This window comes from Talpa occidentalis, unplaced genomic scaffold, assembly GCF_014898055.3.
Source record: "Talpa occidentalis isolate TD23 unplaced genomic scaffold, MPIMG_talOcc4v2.1 talOcc4.3, whole genome shotgun sequence".
Lineage (NCBI taxonomy): Eukaryota > Metazoa > Chordata > Mammalia > Eulipotyphla > Talpidae > Talpa > Talpa occidentalis.
The window spans coordinates 4,872,833-4,890,473 of NW_023603184.1; the positions used below are offsets into that span (position 1 = coordinate 4,872,833).

At 39.6% G+C, this 17,641-nt stretch overlaps 1 protein-coding gene across 2 annotated transcripts in view; it reads right to left on the bottom strand.

Annotated features, from left to right (window-relative positions):
- CSTPP1 (centriolar satellite-associated tubulin polyglutamylase complex regulator 1) overlaps nucleotides 1–17,419 on the bottom strand; it is a 156,543-nt gene extending 139,124 nt beyond the window's left edge. For both annotated transcript variants that reach the window (XM_037522352.1, XM_037522353.1), the window contains exon 1: nucleotides 17,289–17,419. In XM_037522352.1, the coding sequence (XP_037378249.1) occupies nucleotides 17,289–17,334 (46 nt within the window). In that variant the 5' untranslated portion in view covers nucleotides 17,335–17,419. The remainder of the gene's footprint in view (nucleotides 1–17,288) is intronic.
- Nucleotides 17,420–17,641: the final 222 nt, after the last annotated feature.

Here is a 17,641-nt window from a genome sequence, read left to right on the forward strand (position 1 = left end):
AACTGAGGTTACCAGAGAGCAAGAGGATGGGAGAGGATGAAAGTAAGGGTAGAGGGGTGTAATAGATGGTATTTTCATTTTTTGAAAATTTTTTTAAAGAAGGAATTTTGGAACCTCAGAAAGGAAGACAAACAACTGGAGGAGTAACAACGGGGATAAATAGATTTGAATTCTCAAAAATAACTAAAATACTAGTTATATACAGAATTCCTTTAATTTAAAATAGCAAAAATTTACCTATCTATTGTTCCTTCTCATTGTCATCAATTGATACATAGGTTTATATTGGAGTTCTATTTCTTAAAAAATTTTCAATCCTACATGCTTTTCACAAATATAGATAAAGCCTTCCTGGGAGTTATTTAGTAATATAATACTCCACTGTATGAATATACCTACATTTGTTCTAGATTATTTCTAGTCTTCTATTAAAAAATAATGTGGGACTCTTCTGCACTGTTGGTGGGAGTGCAAACTGGTCCAACCACTATGGAGAGCTGTGTGGAGATTTCTGGACCTAGTAAACATAGAGCTTCCATATGATCCAGCAATTCCACTCCTAGGTATTTACCCAAAGGACACAGAAACATCAATTCCAAAGAGCACCTGCACCCCTCTGTTTATAGCAGCACTGTTTACAATAGCTAAGCTTTGGAAGCAACCCAAATGCCCAAAAATAGATGACTGGATCAAGAAGATGTGGTACATATACACCATGGAATATTACTCAGCATTCAAAAAAGATAAACACATGCCATTTGCAGCAACATGGATGGCGCTGGAAGGGATCATGCTCAGCGAAATAAGCCAGAAAGAAAAAGAAAAATACCGGATGGTCTCACTCAAAGCAGGAATCTAGAAAACTTAAATAAGGGACCAGGAAAATGAATAACTATAAGAAAGTGAAAATCAAAATCAACAAAAAACTATGAACCAGAGACACTTTTTGGGGAGTGGGGGGCGGGAGGGGAGGGATTGGGGTCAGAATGGGGGGTTTGCAATTGTATGGGGAATATAAAAATAAAATTTATTATTTTAAAAAAATAAAAAATAAATAAAAAATAATGTAGGTACAAACATTTAAAAAAATTTTATTAATTAATTTTTTTTATTTTTTTACATCATTGTTCATTTTTATTTATTTTTTTTAAAGATTTATTTATTTATTTATTTATTTATTTATTTATTTATTTATACAAGCACTGGGTACAGTCAGAAGCGTGGGAGGGTGAGAGAATTCACCAGAGACAGAGCAGGGAGCAGAGCAGGCAGAAGGACCAAAGTACACTGCTGAGGGGAGCAGCGGGCGGCAGGAGAGGTCTGCGCACCATGTGGGACCCTCCTCCGGTGGCCGGGGAACAGCTGGGAATCAAACCAGCGCTGAAAAGGCTGCGGGCAGCTTCGCAACCCAGCGCTCAACCGCTGCGCCACCGCTCAACCGCTGCGCCACCGGGGAGGCCCCATTGTTCATTTTTAAACAGTATTTGCTTCCCCCCCACCCCCTCAGGTGTAGTCCCCATAGAGTTTCCTTCCCCAAGGCACCTGTGCACCATCACCTCAGTCCCCTGTGCTCCTCTCACCCTCCCTCTCATCCCTCTCCCTCCTCCTCCCCTGCAGGATGTCTCTGATTTATAATTGTCTGGTTTTGCTTTGTTGTGTTTGCTACAAACATATTTTATACAATTTATTTTCTCTTTAAATTACTTTCTTAGGATATAGTTCCGAAAGTTGGGTTTAGGATCAAAATATATGCTAATTTTTTATAGCTTCTGTTATGTATTGCCAGATTGCTTTCCAGAAACTAAGTCCCACCTTCAAGAAAAGGAGATCAATTTCTTCACAGGCATTCCAGAGTACAGCGCTTTGCTTTACTTAACTCAAGGTGTCTTAATTTGGAAAGTTTTAATTTTTGATGAACCTGAATATTTATTAGGTGATCTTTTTTCTTACATGTCTTTAAAATTCAATTATAAAAGCAACACAAGCATATAATAGAACAATACTGAAGGGTATAAAGTAAAAAATGAGGTTTCCTTTTATACAAGCATGCTCTTAATTCAACTTTTCAGGTTGTTCTATATCTTTCTAGAACCCTTTTTTATGTGTGATTATAAATCTGCAAATGTTCATTAAATTCTTATTATTAGACACTCTGTACATATTCTGTAACTTATTTTTTCTCTTATATTACTTCATGTATATCTTTCCACATTAATGAATCTAATGCAGTCTTTCCAACGGCTGTATTATCATAATATCTATTACAAATATACCATAATTAACCTTATTGACAGGCATGTCACTTGACTCTAATTTTTCATTTCTACAAAGAATATTGTACATGAACAAACTCTTCCATCATTTCTTTGACCACCTGTCCTGAAGGGACTTAGTATTGTAATATAAATTTGTACTATCTATTTTCTTTATATACTCTATATTAACTTTTATTTATCATATTCATCATCATTTATCTCTATTTGTCCTACAGAAATTTAAAAAATAAATTCTATTTACACATCCATCTGCCCTCAAATATTTACTATTGTTTCATGTCATAAAATTACCTAAGAGGCATATATATTTTCTCCTAACAGGAGAATAAGTATTATGATATATATGAATATATATTTATTATATGTATTATATAATACACATTACAAGTATAATAGTATTTTAACATTTTAATTCAACTAAAATTCACTGCAACATATGGTAGGAGGTAAAAATCTAACTTTATTTCTTCCATATTCCTTCCAGTCATCATGACTAATGAATCTGCCACATTTTTTTACACTTAGTTTGCCACATATTTAATGAATATGTGCCCTATTTCTGCAACCTCTATTCTACTCCACTTGCTTATTTTAAAAATTCACTACAACATATTTTTTAACTTTGTATTTAAGTAGATAATATTTTCTAGAGAAGTGTGAATTTGCACTCAGAATGAGCACCCTAGAAAACTCCTCTTTCAGCTGTAAGCACCCCTGTCCTTCCCTACCATCACCAAGGGCAAATACATAGATGAGTTTTCTCTGTTGTTGAGACATATATGAGTCACACAGTATGCAGGCTTCTTTCATTCAACATTATGTTTGTCAGGTTCATCTGTATGGCTATGAGTGTTTGTTCATTAATTCTCATTGCAGTTTAATATTTCATTGTGGAATAGGGCCTCCCCGGTGGCGCAGCGGTTGAGCGCTGGGTTGCGAAGCTGCCCGCAGCCTCTGCGGCGCCGGTTCGATCCCCGGCTGCTCCCCAGCCACCGGAGGAGGGTCCCACATGGCACACAGACCTCTCCTGCCGCCCGCTGCTCCCCTCAGCAGTGTACTTCGGTCCTTCTGCCTGCCTGCTCTGCTCCCCACTCTGGCTCTGGTGAATTCTCTCACCCTCCCGCGCTTCTGACTGTACCCAGTGCATGTATAAACAAAAACAAAAAAAAACAAACAAATAAATAAATAAATAAACAAACATGCCTCTATTAAAAAAAAAAAAAAATATTTCATTGTGGAATATACCATAATTTCTCTCTTGTTTAAAGAATTGGGGGACAGATTCTGCTGGAGGAGATGGAGGGAGAAAGGGAAGGAGGGAAAGAGCGGGGGAGAGAGGGAAACTGAGATTGTTTTATTATGAGGAATCAGCTCACAGGATTGTGGAGACTGGGAAGCCCCATGCCCTGCTCTGAGCCTGCCAAAGACCCAGGGAAGCTCTTGCTGCAGTTTCAGTCCAAGTCTGAAGACTTGAGAACCAGAACCACCAGTGGAATAAGCTTCGGTCCAAGGGCAGGAGACTGGTTTCCAGCTCAGGAGTTCGGCTAAGAAATTTCCATATCTTTAAGCTATGGTGCTTTTATAGCTTAACTCTGTCTGTATGTTCTCACGTTTTACTGTAAGCATTCAGGTGGAATCAAGCCACTGCTTCAACACTGCTTAGAAATCTCCTCAGCTAAATATCCAATTTCATCATTACTTCCACAGAACAATAGAACATAAACACAATTCAGCCAAGTTTTTGCCACTTTATAACAAGGATTGCCTTTTCTCCAGTTTCTAGTAACATGTTCCTCATTTCCATCTAAGCCTTCATCAAAATGTTGTTTGCCATCCATATTTCTACTAACATTCTGTTTAAGATTATTTATGGGGCCTCCCTGGTGGCCTAGGGGTTAAGTGCTACCTGTTGGCCTGAGTTTGATCCCCAGCCAGGGAGCTGAAACACATATGAGGCAGCAGACTTCTCCCCGTCTTGCCCTCTGCTCCCCTTAGTGGTGTATTTCAGTAGATCCAACTGTTTTGCTCCCCATTCTGTCCCTGGTGACACTCTGTCTCATTCCCTCCCCCCTCAACCCCCCTCCCCATCAGCACCTCTGGCTTACACTCTGGTTCTTGTAAGCATAAATAAATAAATAAATCTTTTGAAAAAAAGATGACGTATTCTTGGGCCTCCCTGGTGGTGCAGCAGTTGGGCCCTGGGCTGCAAGGCTGCCCGCAGCCTCTGCAGCATTGGTTCCATCGGGCCTCCGGGTGAGGATCCCACATGGCGTGCAGACCTCTCCTGCCACCACTGCTCCCCTCAGCAGTGTACTTTGGTCCTTCTGTCTGTTCTTTTCCCCGCTCTGGCTCTGGTGGATTCTCTCACCCTCCCTCGCTTCTGACTGTACCCAGTGCTTGTATAAATAAATCTTAAAAAAAAAAAAAAAATTACATATTCTCTAAGAAGATGGGGTCTTTCTCACAGGTCTCCACTTTTCTGAGTTCTCACCAGAATTGCCTTTAATAGTCTATTCACAGCAGTATCAGCTTTTTCTAACATGCACCTCAAAATTCTCCCACCTCTAGCCAGTAACCAGTTCCAAAGCTGTTTCTACTTTTCAGGTATTCGTTAGAGCAGAACCCTACCCCCTTTCTGTCATCGTTTGAGTTGTTATAATAAGTATCTTAGATTGGGAGGCTTAAATAGCAAACATTTATTTCTCACAGTTCTAGCGGTTGGCAAGTGCAAATTCAATATCCTGGTAGATTTGCTGTCTGGTGAAGGTGCTTTTCAAGGTTTGCATATGGTTGTTTTTTTGCTGTGTCCTAAATCAATCAATCAATCTCTCTCTCTCACCCATACAACCTAATAACCTCCTAAAGGTCCACCTCCAAATACTATCTCATGGGGCTTCGACATATGAATTTGGGAAAACATAAACATTTAGTCCATAGTAGAACACAAGGAAACTTTTCCAGGTGATAAAAGTATTTTATATCATGATTGTGGTCATGATTACATGATTATATACATTTATCAAATCTTATTAAAATATACCCTTAAAATTGTTGATTTTATTATATACAAATTGTCAATAAAGCTGACAGATGGAAGGAAGGAAGGTTGATTACAGTTTTTTATGCATTATTAACACACTCTGTAATTTATCAATTGTTTCTAAAAGTTCAAAAAATCTTCAGGCAGTATCTAGATAGAATTCTGCCCAATTCATGATCATTTAATAAAGTCAATTCAAGCTCTAAAAACAAACCAAAATATCATCAGTAAACTTATTTATATTTTTATTATTATTTAATTCTATTTTCTTTGATTTGCTACTTTCTAAATTCTCCAAGTATTACCTTCTTAATATCTTTTTATTTTTTATTAATTTAGATATTAACAGCAATAACTTTTCCTCTAATTATTGCTTTGGTAAATATCTATAAATTTTATATGTTATGGCATTTAAAACATAATTTATTATTCTTGTAAATTTTAAAATATCCTTGAGGCTAGGTACTTTTAATTATACTTACATTGTCTGTAATTTTATGGCGTTGTAGTTTGAGAATAGAGGGCATACAATTTCTACTATTTACCAAAAACTGCTTTGTATCATGTATTGATGTTTGTGAGATACTGTGATTTATACTAAGAAATACACACACACACACACACACACACACACATTTGTCTCTGTCCCTAGTTCCTGACACAGAGCTCCTAAAATTCTGGCAAATTCCTAACTGACAACAGCTCTAGGAGCATCTTTTATTCTAATATTTGGTCTCTGACTGTGGTTCCTGAAATAAGGCTTCTGAAACCCTTGTAATTTCGTGGTTGACAGGAATGTCTTTTGGCCTAATGAGGTGACTTTGGGTGGACTCCTGGGTGGCTCCTAAATGGAGGATGCTCACAAAGAACAAAACAAAGAACCCATGATCAGAAGCTTGGACTTTTCAGCCCCATTCCCTACTCTTTTGAGAAAGAAGGGCAAAACTGAAGTTAATGATTGATGATGCCCACATAATGAAGGCCCCATAAAAATCTCTATAGTATGGTGTTTGGAGACTTTCTAAGTTGGCGACATATCCACACCAAGAGGGTAACGCACCCAGCTTCACAGGGGCAGAAACTCCTATACTCAGGACCCTCCCAGACATGCATCTGTGTATCTCTTCATCTGGCTGTTTATCTGTATCTTTAATCAACCCTTTAGTAAAGTGGTAATCATAAGTGTTTCCCTGAGTTCTGTGGACTGCTCTAGTAAATTACCTGAGGCTGAGGAGGTGATCATAAGAAACAGCTAGGCCACCCTGGTGCCTAGGGGTTAATTCTCAGCACTATCACTGCTGAGGCCTCAGTTCCATCCCCGACCATGGGGCTGAACCACATGGCAGACCTCTCTGGTCTCACCAGCTGCTCCCCTTAGCAGTGCATTTAAGTAAATCTGCCTGTTCTGCTACCTTCTCTGTCTCTGGTGAATCCTCTCACCACTATTCCCCCCCCACTCCCGCACCTCTGTCCTACACCCCAGTTATTCTACATAAAAATAAATAAAATCTTTAAAAAAAGAAAGAGGAGCTATAAGTTAACTGGTTTCATAGATTGCAACTAGCATCTGAAGTGGGTGGAGGAGGTTTCATGGACCTTGCTTTGAGCCTGTGGGGTCTGAAGCTATCTCCAGAGAACACCTCAAACCAACTGGTGCCACAGAGAGGAAAACCACCACACATGTAGCAACCACAAATATCAAAAGTGTTCCCTATGAAGGTGAAGGAGACACACAGGGAAGAAACACATAGCAAGGAAGAACTAGGTTTTTCCTACACAAAGAAAGAGAAAAAACTGAGGTTTACAGTTTGCAATAGATGCATACTTTAAAAAGAAAAAAAGATTTATTTATTTATGCATACAAGAGCTGGGGTACAGGCCAGAGATGCGGGGGTAGGAGGGTGAGAGGATCCACCAGAGACAGAATGGGGAACAGAACAGGCAGACGGACTGAAATACACTGCTGAGGGGAGCAGCGGGCGAGACAGGAGAGGTCTGCCTCACCATGTGGGTTGCTCCCTGGCGGGCTGGGGATTGAACTCGTGCTGCAGAGGCTGTGGATCGATTCATAGTGTGGTGCTTAACCCCTTGCGCCACCAGGTAGGCCCCAGATGCATACTTCTTAATTCCCAAATTTTCCCATGTAGTATTTTCCTAAATGTTTTAATTTTACCTTATTGTTTGTAATGTTCATATTCATCAAAAAGGATCATACTTCTCACAGGTTACTTAAGACAAATATGATAGAGTCTGGCAAGATGGTAGAGTGAAGACAACTAAATTAAAGGGAACAAAGTCAACAACCCCTAAAAAATAAACTAACAACTGTCAAATACATAGGGAGCGAAGAGGTGATGGAAAGGGATAGGAAAAATAATCGCTGAGTTTACTGTGATAGCAGGGCAGCACAGCCCACAGAGGGTGGGGCAGTGGCTGGATGAAGCCCGCCCTGCTGTTGACTCAAGGGCATGCACCCACATCAGAGACTGGAGACCCAATACTATGCTGGAAAAGGAGGTATAAGGAGTTGGTATGCAGGTCAAGGGGCACACTACTGAAGAAATAGAAGAGTAAGGGTGCAGAGTGATGCTTGCTGACTTGAGTCTGAGGCTCCCAAATCTAGAACAACTGGAGCCCAAACTGGCAGGAAGAGCCAGATCAGATCACCTGTGCCTCCTCAGAGACGAGGTCACTACTATTTGCAGGCTGAGAACCAACCACTTCTTGTCTTTATAACTCCCTTGTTCCTTTAGAAATATGTGATAAAAAAATAAATATTTACTGGAAGAGCAAAGGTCAAAATAGTCCCTATATCCAGACACAGAAACAAAGATTAGCAAGACTCCACAGGCTATTTGTAGGCATAACCTTGAAGAGAAAAAAGGCAGGGTCAGTCATTCTTTTAAAGTCCTATTTAGGTCTCTTTAAATAGATTAAGATATCTGACACATTAATTAATTCATCCTCTCAACCACCTGGGGGGTAGCTTTTATCAACTCCATTTGTTGGGGAAATTTGGAGAATAACAACAGTATTTTCTATTTACAAAACAGCTTCCTTATAAAGAACTCCAAATGTTTATCTTCTCCATCTTCTAACATTCCTGTGAGGTAGGTGGCAACCTTTCCTTTTCCTTTCTTACAGATGAGAGGCGCTGCCTCCAGGACCTTAATGACTTCCTCACAGGTAGCCTGCTCTCTAGGACACACTGCTGGGGATTAACACCAGAACATGGACTCAAGTCTGAGTTGCATAGTTCATGCATCCAGTTTTCCCCATAGCCATCTTTCAACGCATCACATTCCAAAAAGAACTGGGGTCATGCTTGTTGTTTCAGCTCATGGGCTCACAGTTTATCAAGCTTGTTACCACTTCTCTAAATTGGACTATTTAAGTTTCGTCTAGGTGCCTGAAAGCTAAATTATTTTTTGTTTACTGTCTGTGCGCTAGCATTGTAAATGATGTCATCAGGAATGTACAAAACTCTTAGACAAAGCTGCAGGGCCAATAAAAGCAACTCACAAGGGGAAGAGTGTGTTTCTACCCACCCCCCTTTTTTTTTGAAGTAGGCATCACACAAAAAGATGACTCATTAAGCCCAAAAGGGTTGACTGTGCTTGGAAGGGCTCTTAGGCAGCCCTCCACAAAGAGACCCGAGTGGCAGCATAAGGCCTCCCCTTCTGTGCACTTTCCTCCAGGCAGAATGTGCATTTGTGAGGCTACATACACAGTTATAATCTCTTCTGAAAGGCGATTCCTTCCATATGACGGGCAGAACAGTGGTCTGAGTGCTAGCTCATGTTGCCTGTGCTGTTAACATGCCGAAACACCAGACACGTTTAATCTCTCCTTTCTGAAAACTAAGATGGGACAGAAGAAGTAAAGCTGGGAAGAACTCCACAGAGAGAGAAAGGAAGCCAGCCCCAGTGCCCAAACTCACTTTCTCATGGGCTGAGCCTCTTTGTGTGTCGCCTACTTACGTGTCAATTTGCTGGACTATGGGGCATGAGAACCATGGAGCCAAGTGGTTCTGGCAGCCTCTCCATTTGACAAGCAAAGCCAAAGACATGTGGCCTTTGGTACATTTCACATTCAAAAGTGCTATTGTTTCAAACATGCCTATTTTAAAATATATAATTTTCCCATTTAGCACACGTTGTATGCAAGCTAGACACAGGAGAAGTTCTGCCACATGATTTTTTTCAAAAAAGGAAAAGAAAAGGCAGTGGGTCTTAATGTAGCCCTATCCCTACCAGACACCCCTGTTTACTGGAGGCTATTGAGGCTATCCCAGGTGAGAAAAGACTGAGTTTAACAAACACCTGATATGAAGGCCTGGAGCAGGAGCAGATTTCTGTCTGAGATTACAGAAACTGAAGCTTGTGTTTTATCACAATTACCTGTAATCTCAGGGCCAGATAATAGTATTAACAAGACCTTGAGCTGCACAATAGGACAGCTGGAAAAAGGCTCTAACTCTCAATAAAGAACAGCACTTTTAAAAAGCTAATTCAATGAAGAAAAAGAAAGGGCTCAAAAAGTGCCTTCTCCCACAATATTTACTTTTACTGGGTTTCTGCTAATCAAACAAAAACTTAGTCACAAGCTTTTATGAAAAATACATTTGATGATTTCAGTAGTAATTGCTTTGTTTAAAGAAAGGTGCTTAGGAGAAAACAAAGCTAATGGGATCAGTAATTTGGTAAGTTCAGATGTGTTTGGGAAAATCCCTCCTCTCTTTGATAAATCATTAAAATTCTGCTCAGATAAATGTGTTTTGACTTGAAATTCCAATCATAGATTGAGCTATTTCCTAAGGCCCCTAGGGAAGTAGTACAAGGGTGATCCCAACCCAGAGGACACAGGGATTAGTTTACAAGGGTAATTCCAGTCTTAATCAAAGCATATTACTTTGCCCAACCAAAGGATGGTATCTCACAGAGATGCCCCAAACCTGTATAAAGTTTCCTTTCTTCTTACAAAACCATTAAAAAAATGGATTACACTTTACTGTTGTGTAACCAAAACATAGAAGCTATGCCTTACGTATAATCAGTTTAAAACCAGAAGGGATTGACTGTAGATTTTATACAGTCATCCTTTTTTTCATCCATGAAAGGAGGCGAGGAGGAAGCCAAGTGTCTCACATGGTAGGAATTCAGTAACTATTTGTTGAATTGAATTCCTTTCTTCCTTAAAATTTTACAATTTATTCTGCTACTCAAAGGGTGGGGGGACCAGTCATTTAACAATGGGGCACTTAAGCACTATGCCAGGAAGAAATAGAGAATAAACTTGCCTTTCTGGCTTCCATTCTAGTAAGACTCTGTAAACAAGTATACAAATAGATAAACCAGATAACTGTAGTAAGGGCTATGAAGGATATAAACAGGATGATGAACTAGAGATGGAAGTGAATGGACCATGCAACTCTTCTGATATACTATACTACTTTTCTGATATACTATGCTACTTTTTAAAGCTTCAATTACCTACTCAGCTTCCTAAAATTACTCATTTAACAACACTGCATTTGTGCAAATAAAAGTGATCCCCACCTTTTGTACTGATTTGGAGGAAAGACTTTAAGATTATTTAAACATATAAATGATAAGGGAGGTAAGAAATTGACAGAACTCTAAACCCTAAAATAACTCTGAAAATGACCTGCAATCTACTTACCTTGGAGAAAGGGGGTGGGGTGGGTAAGGGTTGAGAACATGTGTTAGAATTCACATGCTCTTTTCTTTTTCCCAACAAAAAAATATTTATTACATTATTATATAGCTTACAGAATCCTTGGGAAGGTAGGTGGATTAATTCCCAAAGACATATCCCAGAACTGGGCCACCATGGGAACTGCTGCCCTGCCAGGACTGAGAAGCTGCCGACCACGAAATGCCATGTGCTGCACATGTGGAGTCCACCTCCCCATGACAGCACGTATGACACTGTCACTTTGTGTTATGGTCATATGAATAGTTCCCATCCCCCATCTCCAGCATAAGTTTCCTGTGGAGAGGACACTCTGTATTCATGACTTGCTCTATATAAAGGAGATGTGAAGGAAGAAAGAAAAGGAAGAAGGAAGGAAAGACAGGAAAAAAAGGAAAGAGAAAAGGGGAAAGAAAAAAAAAGGAAAGAGATGATTTTGTGAACATGTTCATTACTATTTTAAAGTGATCAGCATTATGTATTATAAAACCTAGTAAGTCAGTGTAACAGCTATAATATTTTATTTCCTTTCTGCAACAACCCAAGGACTTTGCAGTCCTAAAAGTATTTCTGATTATTGTTAATAATGTTTCCTAGCAAGGAATTGGGTTTGGAAAAATAAGTTGCTTATCAGGATTCATTCAAAACAAGACAAAACAAAACAAAAAGTTGTTTCTGGCAGTAGGACAAATAAATATCATGTAATATGATATCAATAAATGTATGAAAAATAAGATTAGTGACTTAAGAATCTTCCACACAGAAAGAGTTGTATGTCAGAACCTTTGCCAATGCTTGATGAAATCGTATTAACCTTATGGCTGGAAGGGACTGTATCAGTGACTGTCGGATGTTGTCTTAGTCCAGGTACTCTGAGAAACACACACCAAAACAGGATCAGACATGAAGGAGATCTATGGGGAACCGCCCATGGGGGAAAGCAAGGAGGGAGCTGAGGAGCCTGGGACAGCTGACATACAAAGCAGGTTGAATGTTGTAAAGAAGAGACAAAAGGTGAGAGTATTAGAGGACAGCACCATGGGATTCCTCAAGCCCCAGCTACCATCACAGGAGCAATAATCTCCCAGAAATAATCCGTCCCACCCAGTTATTGGCTAGGAACAGCCTGTGTGAAGTGTGACCTCAGAATGAAGAGGTGTTGGATTCAGAGAAGAGGCTGGGAGTCAATTACCAATCCACATCATCAGTGGGAGAGCTGAAAGGCACATTTTCATCACTGCCACAGATGTATTACATATATTTATGAAAATATGGCAATATTATAATAGTAGTTAATATTTATTCAACACCTGCCCAGATGTTCAATGTAGACACAATGTAGCAACCAAGCATTGCCCTAAAAGTTTACATGTATGAGGTAATTCCTATTATTAACCACATTTTGCGGAAAAGTAAACTAAGGCACAGAGAGGTTAAGTAACTTCTTCAAGGTCACACAGCTACCCAAAGTACATATGTTATTATCCATAAAACTCTCCTAAAAGTTTTATTTTTAAAGGTATCTTCCTCATCGCCTGCCTCTAAGAGATGAGTCCAGTGGCAAGGCGGAAGTGGAATTTTACTATTCCCTGATCCATACTGATTCCTAGGATGCCCCCTCCTGGCAGAAATGTTAAATTATGTCCTTAGAGTCACCTGAGCCTACTCCAGGATCCATCCACAGGTCTATGCAGTAGTTGGACCCTCTTTTTTGGAGTTGGTCAAAATATTTACGGCATTGAGTTTACCAGTGGACTCTGGAATCAGACTGCTGGATTAGACTTCTGGTTCCACGATACACTAACCGGTAAGTTAATACTTTTGTGCTGCCATTTCCTCCTCTGTGAAATGGAGATAACAATTGAAAATCTTATAATTATTAATATATGTGAAGCACTTAACTTGTTGTCAGGCACATAGTAAGTGGTTAATGAGTCTTTGTTGCCGTTGTTAGAGGCTTACAATGGGGACTCCTAAAGTCAGATTATTTATAGTCAATTTAACATATATGTAAATTATATATAAATATTAAGTGTCTACATTGTGAAAGGCAGGCACACAGTGATAAATAAAATACAATTCCAAGCCTCCGGAAATTTATTAGTAACTAATGAACTGTTTAAGAGCTCCATCCTTAACAAGGAAGCAAGAATCACTGCCTCTTTATTACAGGCAATAGTTGGTTTATTTGTTTTTATTTTCTTAATGGAGGGGGGAAAAAGCTATGGAATCCCTGCTTTGCTATGCATCATCCATCACCTCTGAGACTTTTTACAACTCAATTAGCCTTTCTAATTGAGTTGCCTCATATGATGAGGACATGATATCCGTCACTAGTAAATGGGACTAGTAATAAATACCTCCTTCATATAATGGTTATGAAGACTAAGGCATAAGAGTAAGCATATATGAAGTGCTCAAACAACATAGTTTATAGAAAAACCACTCAATTTATCGTTGAGTCCTTTAAAAGTATAGACTTCCAAGGAAAAAGATCACCTCTGACTTCCCAGAGTTATCTATTATGACAATTCACTACCAGTCTTAAGTGAGAAATAAGCAGTTTCCATGGAAACAAAAGAGGCAACTTGGAGCCTGAGTGAAAGCAAGCACCTCACCAAATTAGGTGGGGTAAAAAATAAACCTCACACCCTCACGCTTATACCCAGGTCAGCACGTAGGTGGTGTTTTGCAAACCTGGGACCAGAACAGGCTGCCCTTCGGCTCTAGAGAGCTCCCCACACCCAACCAAACACATAGACACACCTCAGCCTCTGGCAGAGGCTCCCAATAAGCAGCTTTCACAAGCTGGAAACCTTTCATGGGTCTGACACAGAGGGTTCTGTACTTATTTCATCTCTGTTCAGGCCAGAGCATTAACACAATTTCTATCAGTACGGTCTGATGACTGCAGGCATGAACATCCGTGAGCTGATTCTGTAATGCTGATCTTAAGATCTTAAGCCATAACAGGCCATGATTATAAGTTCCTAGTCCACAAAGTCAATGGGGAAAGGATCAGTTTACCTGATAATATGAGATTGTTTTCTTCACTAGTAGTCAAAAAGACAAGTGTAAGTCTTGGCTAGCAGGTAGAAAAGGAAATCTATAAACATCCATTGAATAGGTATCCTTGTAATTTATACCATAATACTAAAAAGAGGTCTCCAGGTACGCTCATCAATGGGCACTTAGATTTGGCATTTCTGTTTCACTCAATGCCTAGAACGTTTCTGTCTCTTCAATTTTATTCTCTCTACTATGTATTTTTTTTTGCTGGACCTATACATGCAAGTAACTTTATAATTTGTAAGTTAAAAAAGGAAAGAAAAAACCTCCTATAGATATTTTAAAATTTAAGTTTGGAAGAAATACTATATTAAAATAATCTCCACAGGGAACAGTTTCAAACAGTCATTAAAGTGAGGGTGAATGTTTCAAAACAACATGCCCCTAACAGAGACCGAATTGTAATGGGCAGGAAATATTCTCAACTAAAGACATGTGCATTTCAGCAGAGTTGTACGGTCTGATGAACCATCAGGAAGCAAATGTGTGGAATGACCCTGCTTAAGGTTGTATGATGTCCAAGATGGTGATTAGGACAGGGAGGTAAGGCACTTAAATACAGAGGGTCTCCAACTATGTAAGGTTCTTTGACTTTAGGACGATATGAAAGCCATTCACATTCAGTGGAAACATACCTTGAATTTTGACATTTTCCTGGGCTAATGATATTACTACAATATTCCCTTGTGATGCTGGACAGTGGCAACCAGTCACAGCTCCTAGTCAGCCATACCATCAAGAGGTAAACAACCAACACTCTACGGTATACTGTGTTGCCGGCATTTTTTCAGTATTGCGATCTGTGCTTTTGCACCCCTTAATGTGTATAAAATGCCATCTGTGTCTTCTACTTCTGGTGAGAAGAAGGCAACTACTCTTGAATTGAAACTCAAGACAACTGCCCAACTGTAGGCTAATGTAGGTGTTCTGAACATGTTTGAGGTATGCGAGGCTAAGCTATACTGTTCAGTAGGTTGGGTGTATTAGCTGCATTTTCTACCTATATTTTCAACTTAAGATGGGTTTAATGCTACATAACTCCATCATGAGTCAAGGAACAGCTGTACACAACAGAGCATGAAAGAACATTTGTTCAGGGTTCAAGCATTTTCAGCAACCTCAGGCTTTGATTCTGTTTGTGCATTCATCAACATTGCCATGGAATTAGTCTCCTTGGAAAAGTCACTTATGGAGGAACCGCCAACTTCTACTCACTAAAGCACCGGTATGCCAAATATGCTAAGCCTTCAGATAACATAATTCAAGCAGCAAACACCCAAGGAACTGAACAATGAACTAGGTTTTTCAAATATTTCATAGATTCTTTGAGTACCAGGTAAATAATATAATATATATATATATATATATATACATATAAATCCTTAGCAAAAGTCTAGGCATTGCTAGACACTGATATTGTTACTCATTGAATACAAAATTATCTGTGAAATAATTATCCCCTTTTATCTGATTAATGGATATAGTCACAGTCACCTGATCTATCTCTCTCTCTTCATCAATTCCATTTTATGGAATTTATCCTTGCGGGTTCTTCAGTAGGGTATTTTTATTAATAGCAAAAGCCTAAAAACTTGTGAAATGGCTAAGTAAATAATTTAACTACATGTAGCTATAAAAAATGTGGAAATTCTCTACAGATACAAAAATTACTAATATAGTAGATGAAAAAATGTACACTGTATTCTTTCTTAGGTACATACATAAAACAAACTTGGCAAGGACCCACAAGAAACGAGTGAGGCTGAAGAGGGATAGGAGCCTTCTTGCTATAAACTTCTTTATATTTTTGAATCAAGTTTCCATATTATCAATTCATAATATTTTTGAATCAAGTTTCCATATTCTCAATGCATAATGTTACTTCCTAGAATTCATAATGTTAATTCATAGAATTACTTTTTACTTAAAAATGTGTATAGTACATCCATACATTTGACTATTATTCAGCAATAAAAAGAAATGAGCTAGCAAGCCAGAAAAAGATCTGGAAGGGCATTAAATACATATCACTTAGTGAAAGTAATTACTATGAAAACATTACATACTAAATGACTCCAAATAGATGACATTCTGGAAAAGTAAAACTTTATAAACAGTAAAATAAGCAGTGGTTGCTAAGGGTTTGGGGGCAGGGGAAAGGATGAATAGAACTTTTAGGGCAGTAAAATAATTCTGCATGATACTATAATTAAGCATTTGCCAAAACCCATAAAACTGTACAACACAAAGAGTGAACCCTAATGTAAACTATAGACTTTAGTTAATAATAATGTATCAATATCGGTTCATCAACTGTAACAAACATACCACACAAAGGCCAGATTTTAATAATAGGGGAAACTGCTGAGTAGGGGGAAGAGCTGGTATTTGGGTTCTCTCTTAATTGGGTTCTCTCTGCTCAATTTTCCAGAAACTTGGCGTCTCTAAAAACCGCCTAATATTTTTAATGTGTGTGAATATATATGTGTGTGTATGTGTATGTATCCTTTATTCATCCAGTAAAAGCCTTATTCACTGAAGGTGCTCCACTGAGTACTACAGTGACAGTCTTAGTGGTCCAAACAGCTCTGGAGCTGGCGAATCAGATTCCGATTCTAGCCTCTCCATTTTTCATCTGTGTGGCCGGACTTACACAAGTTACCTCTTCTGCCTCAGTTTCTCAATGTACAAAATAGAAAGGAAAACACATACACACACACACACACACACACACACACACACAGAGGATCTTCTCCCAGGGCTATTGTGAAGATTCCATAATGAATGCATGTAAATGCTTAGCATTGAGCCTGAGGTAAAAGTAACGCTGGAAAATGTTAATTGCTGCTATAACGGTAAAACGATTATTCACGGAATGATTGGTTTGGTACTTCAGATTTCAAGGTTACTCAGCTACCAGCATATCAACACCCCAAAGGGCTCCAAATTCTCAATTGCAAACTACCCCACTTTGAACATAACGCACACTGCACTCTTCAGCTCTCCTTGCTCCCCTGATGCTCATTTCCTCCTCGCTCGACCTTGCACACGCAGGCCCTGGAACGCCCCCGTCCCTCCCTGGCCCACGCCGACCCGTTCCACTCAGACCTCATTCCCGCTTCCTCCCCAGAACCCGGCCTAATTCGTCTGCACTTCTTCCCGTCCCCCAAGCTGAAGGACGCTCCTACCCAGATACTCGTAGTCCGGGAGGGCTAGACGCTCCGGACTCAGCATCCTTTGACCGGGGTCGCTTCCAAGCTGTAGCTCTTCTGCTTCCGGAAGCCAGGTCGCGGGCACACTCCGTTGCCATGGCACCCACGCAGCGGGAGGAGCGGTAGGAGCGAGGGGGTGTCCCGCAAACAGTCTCCGTCTCGCAACGCCAAGCTGGCCACACCAGTTCCGGGAGCAGGCACTTCGCAGAGGTGGACGTTTCTTTGGCCTTTCCTTCTCGAGGATTTGGTCCTAGAGAAATTTGAGATGGAGGGTTCTTTTGAATCTATCGTATTTCCTGGTGTCGAAGAATTATTACGAGCTCTCCATA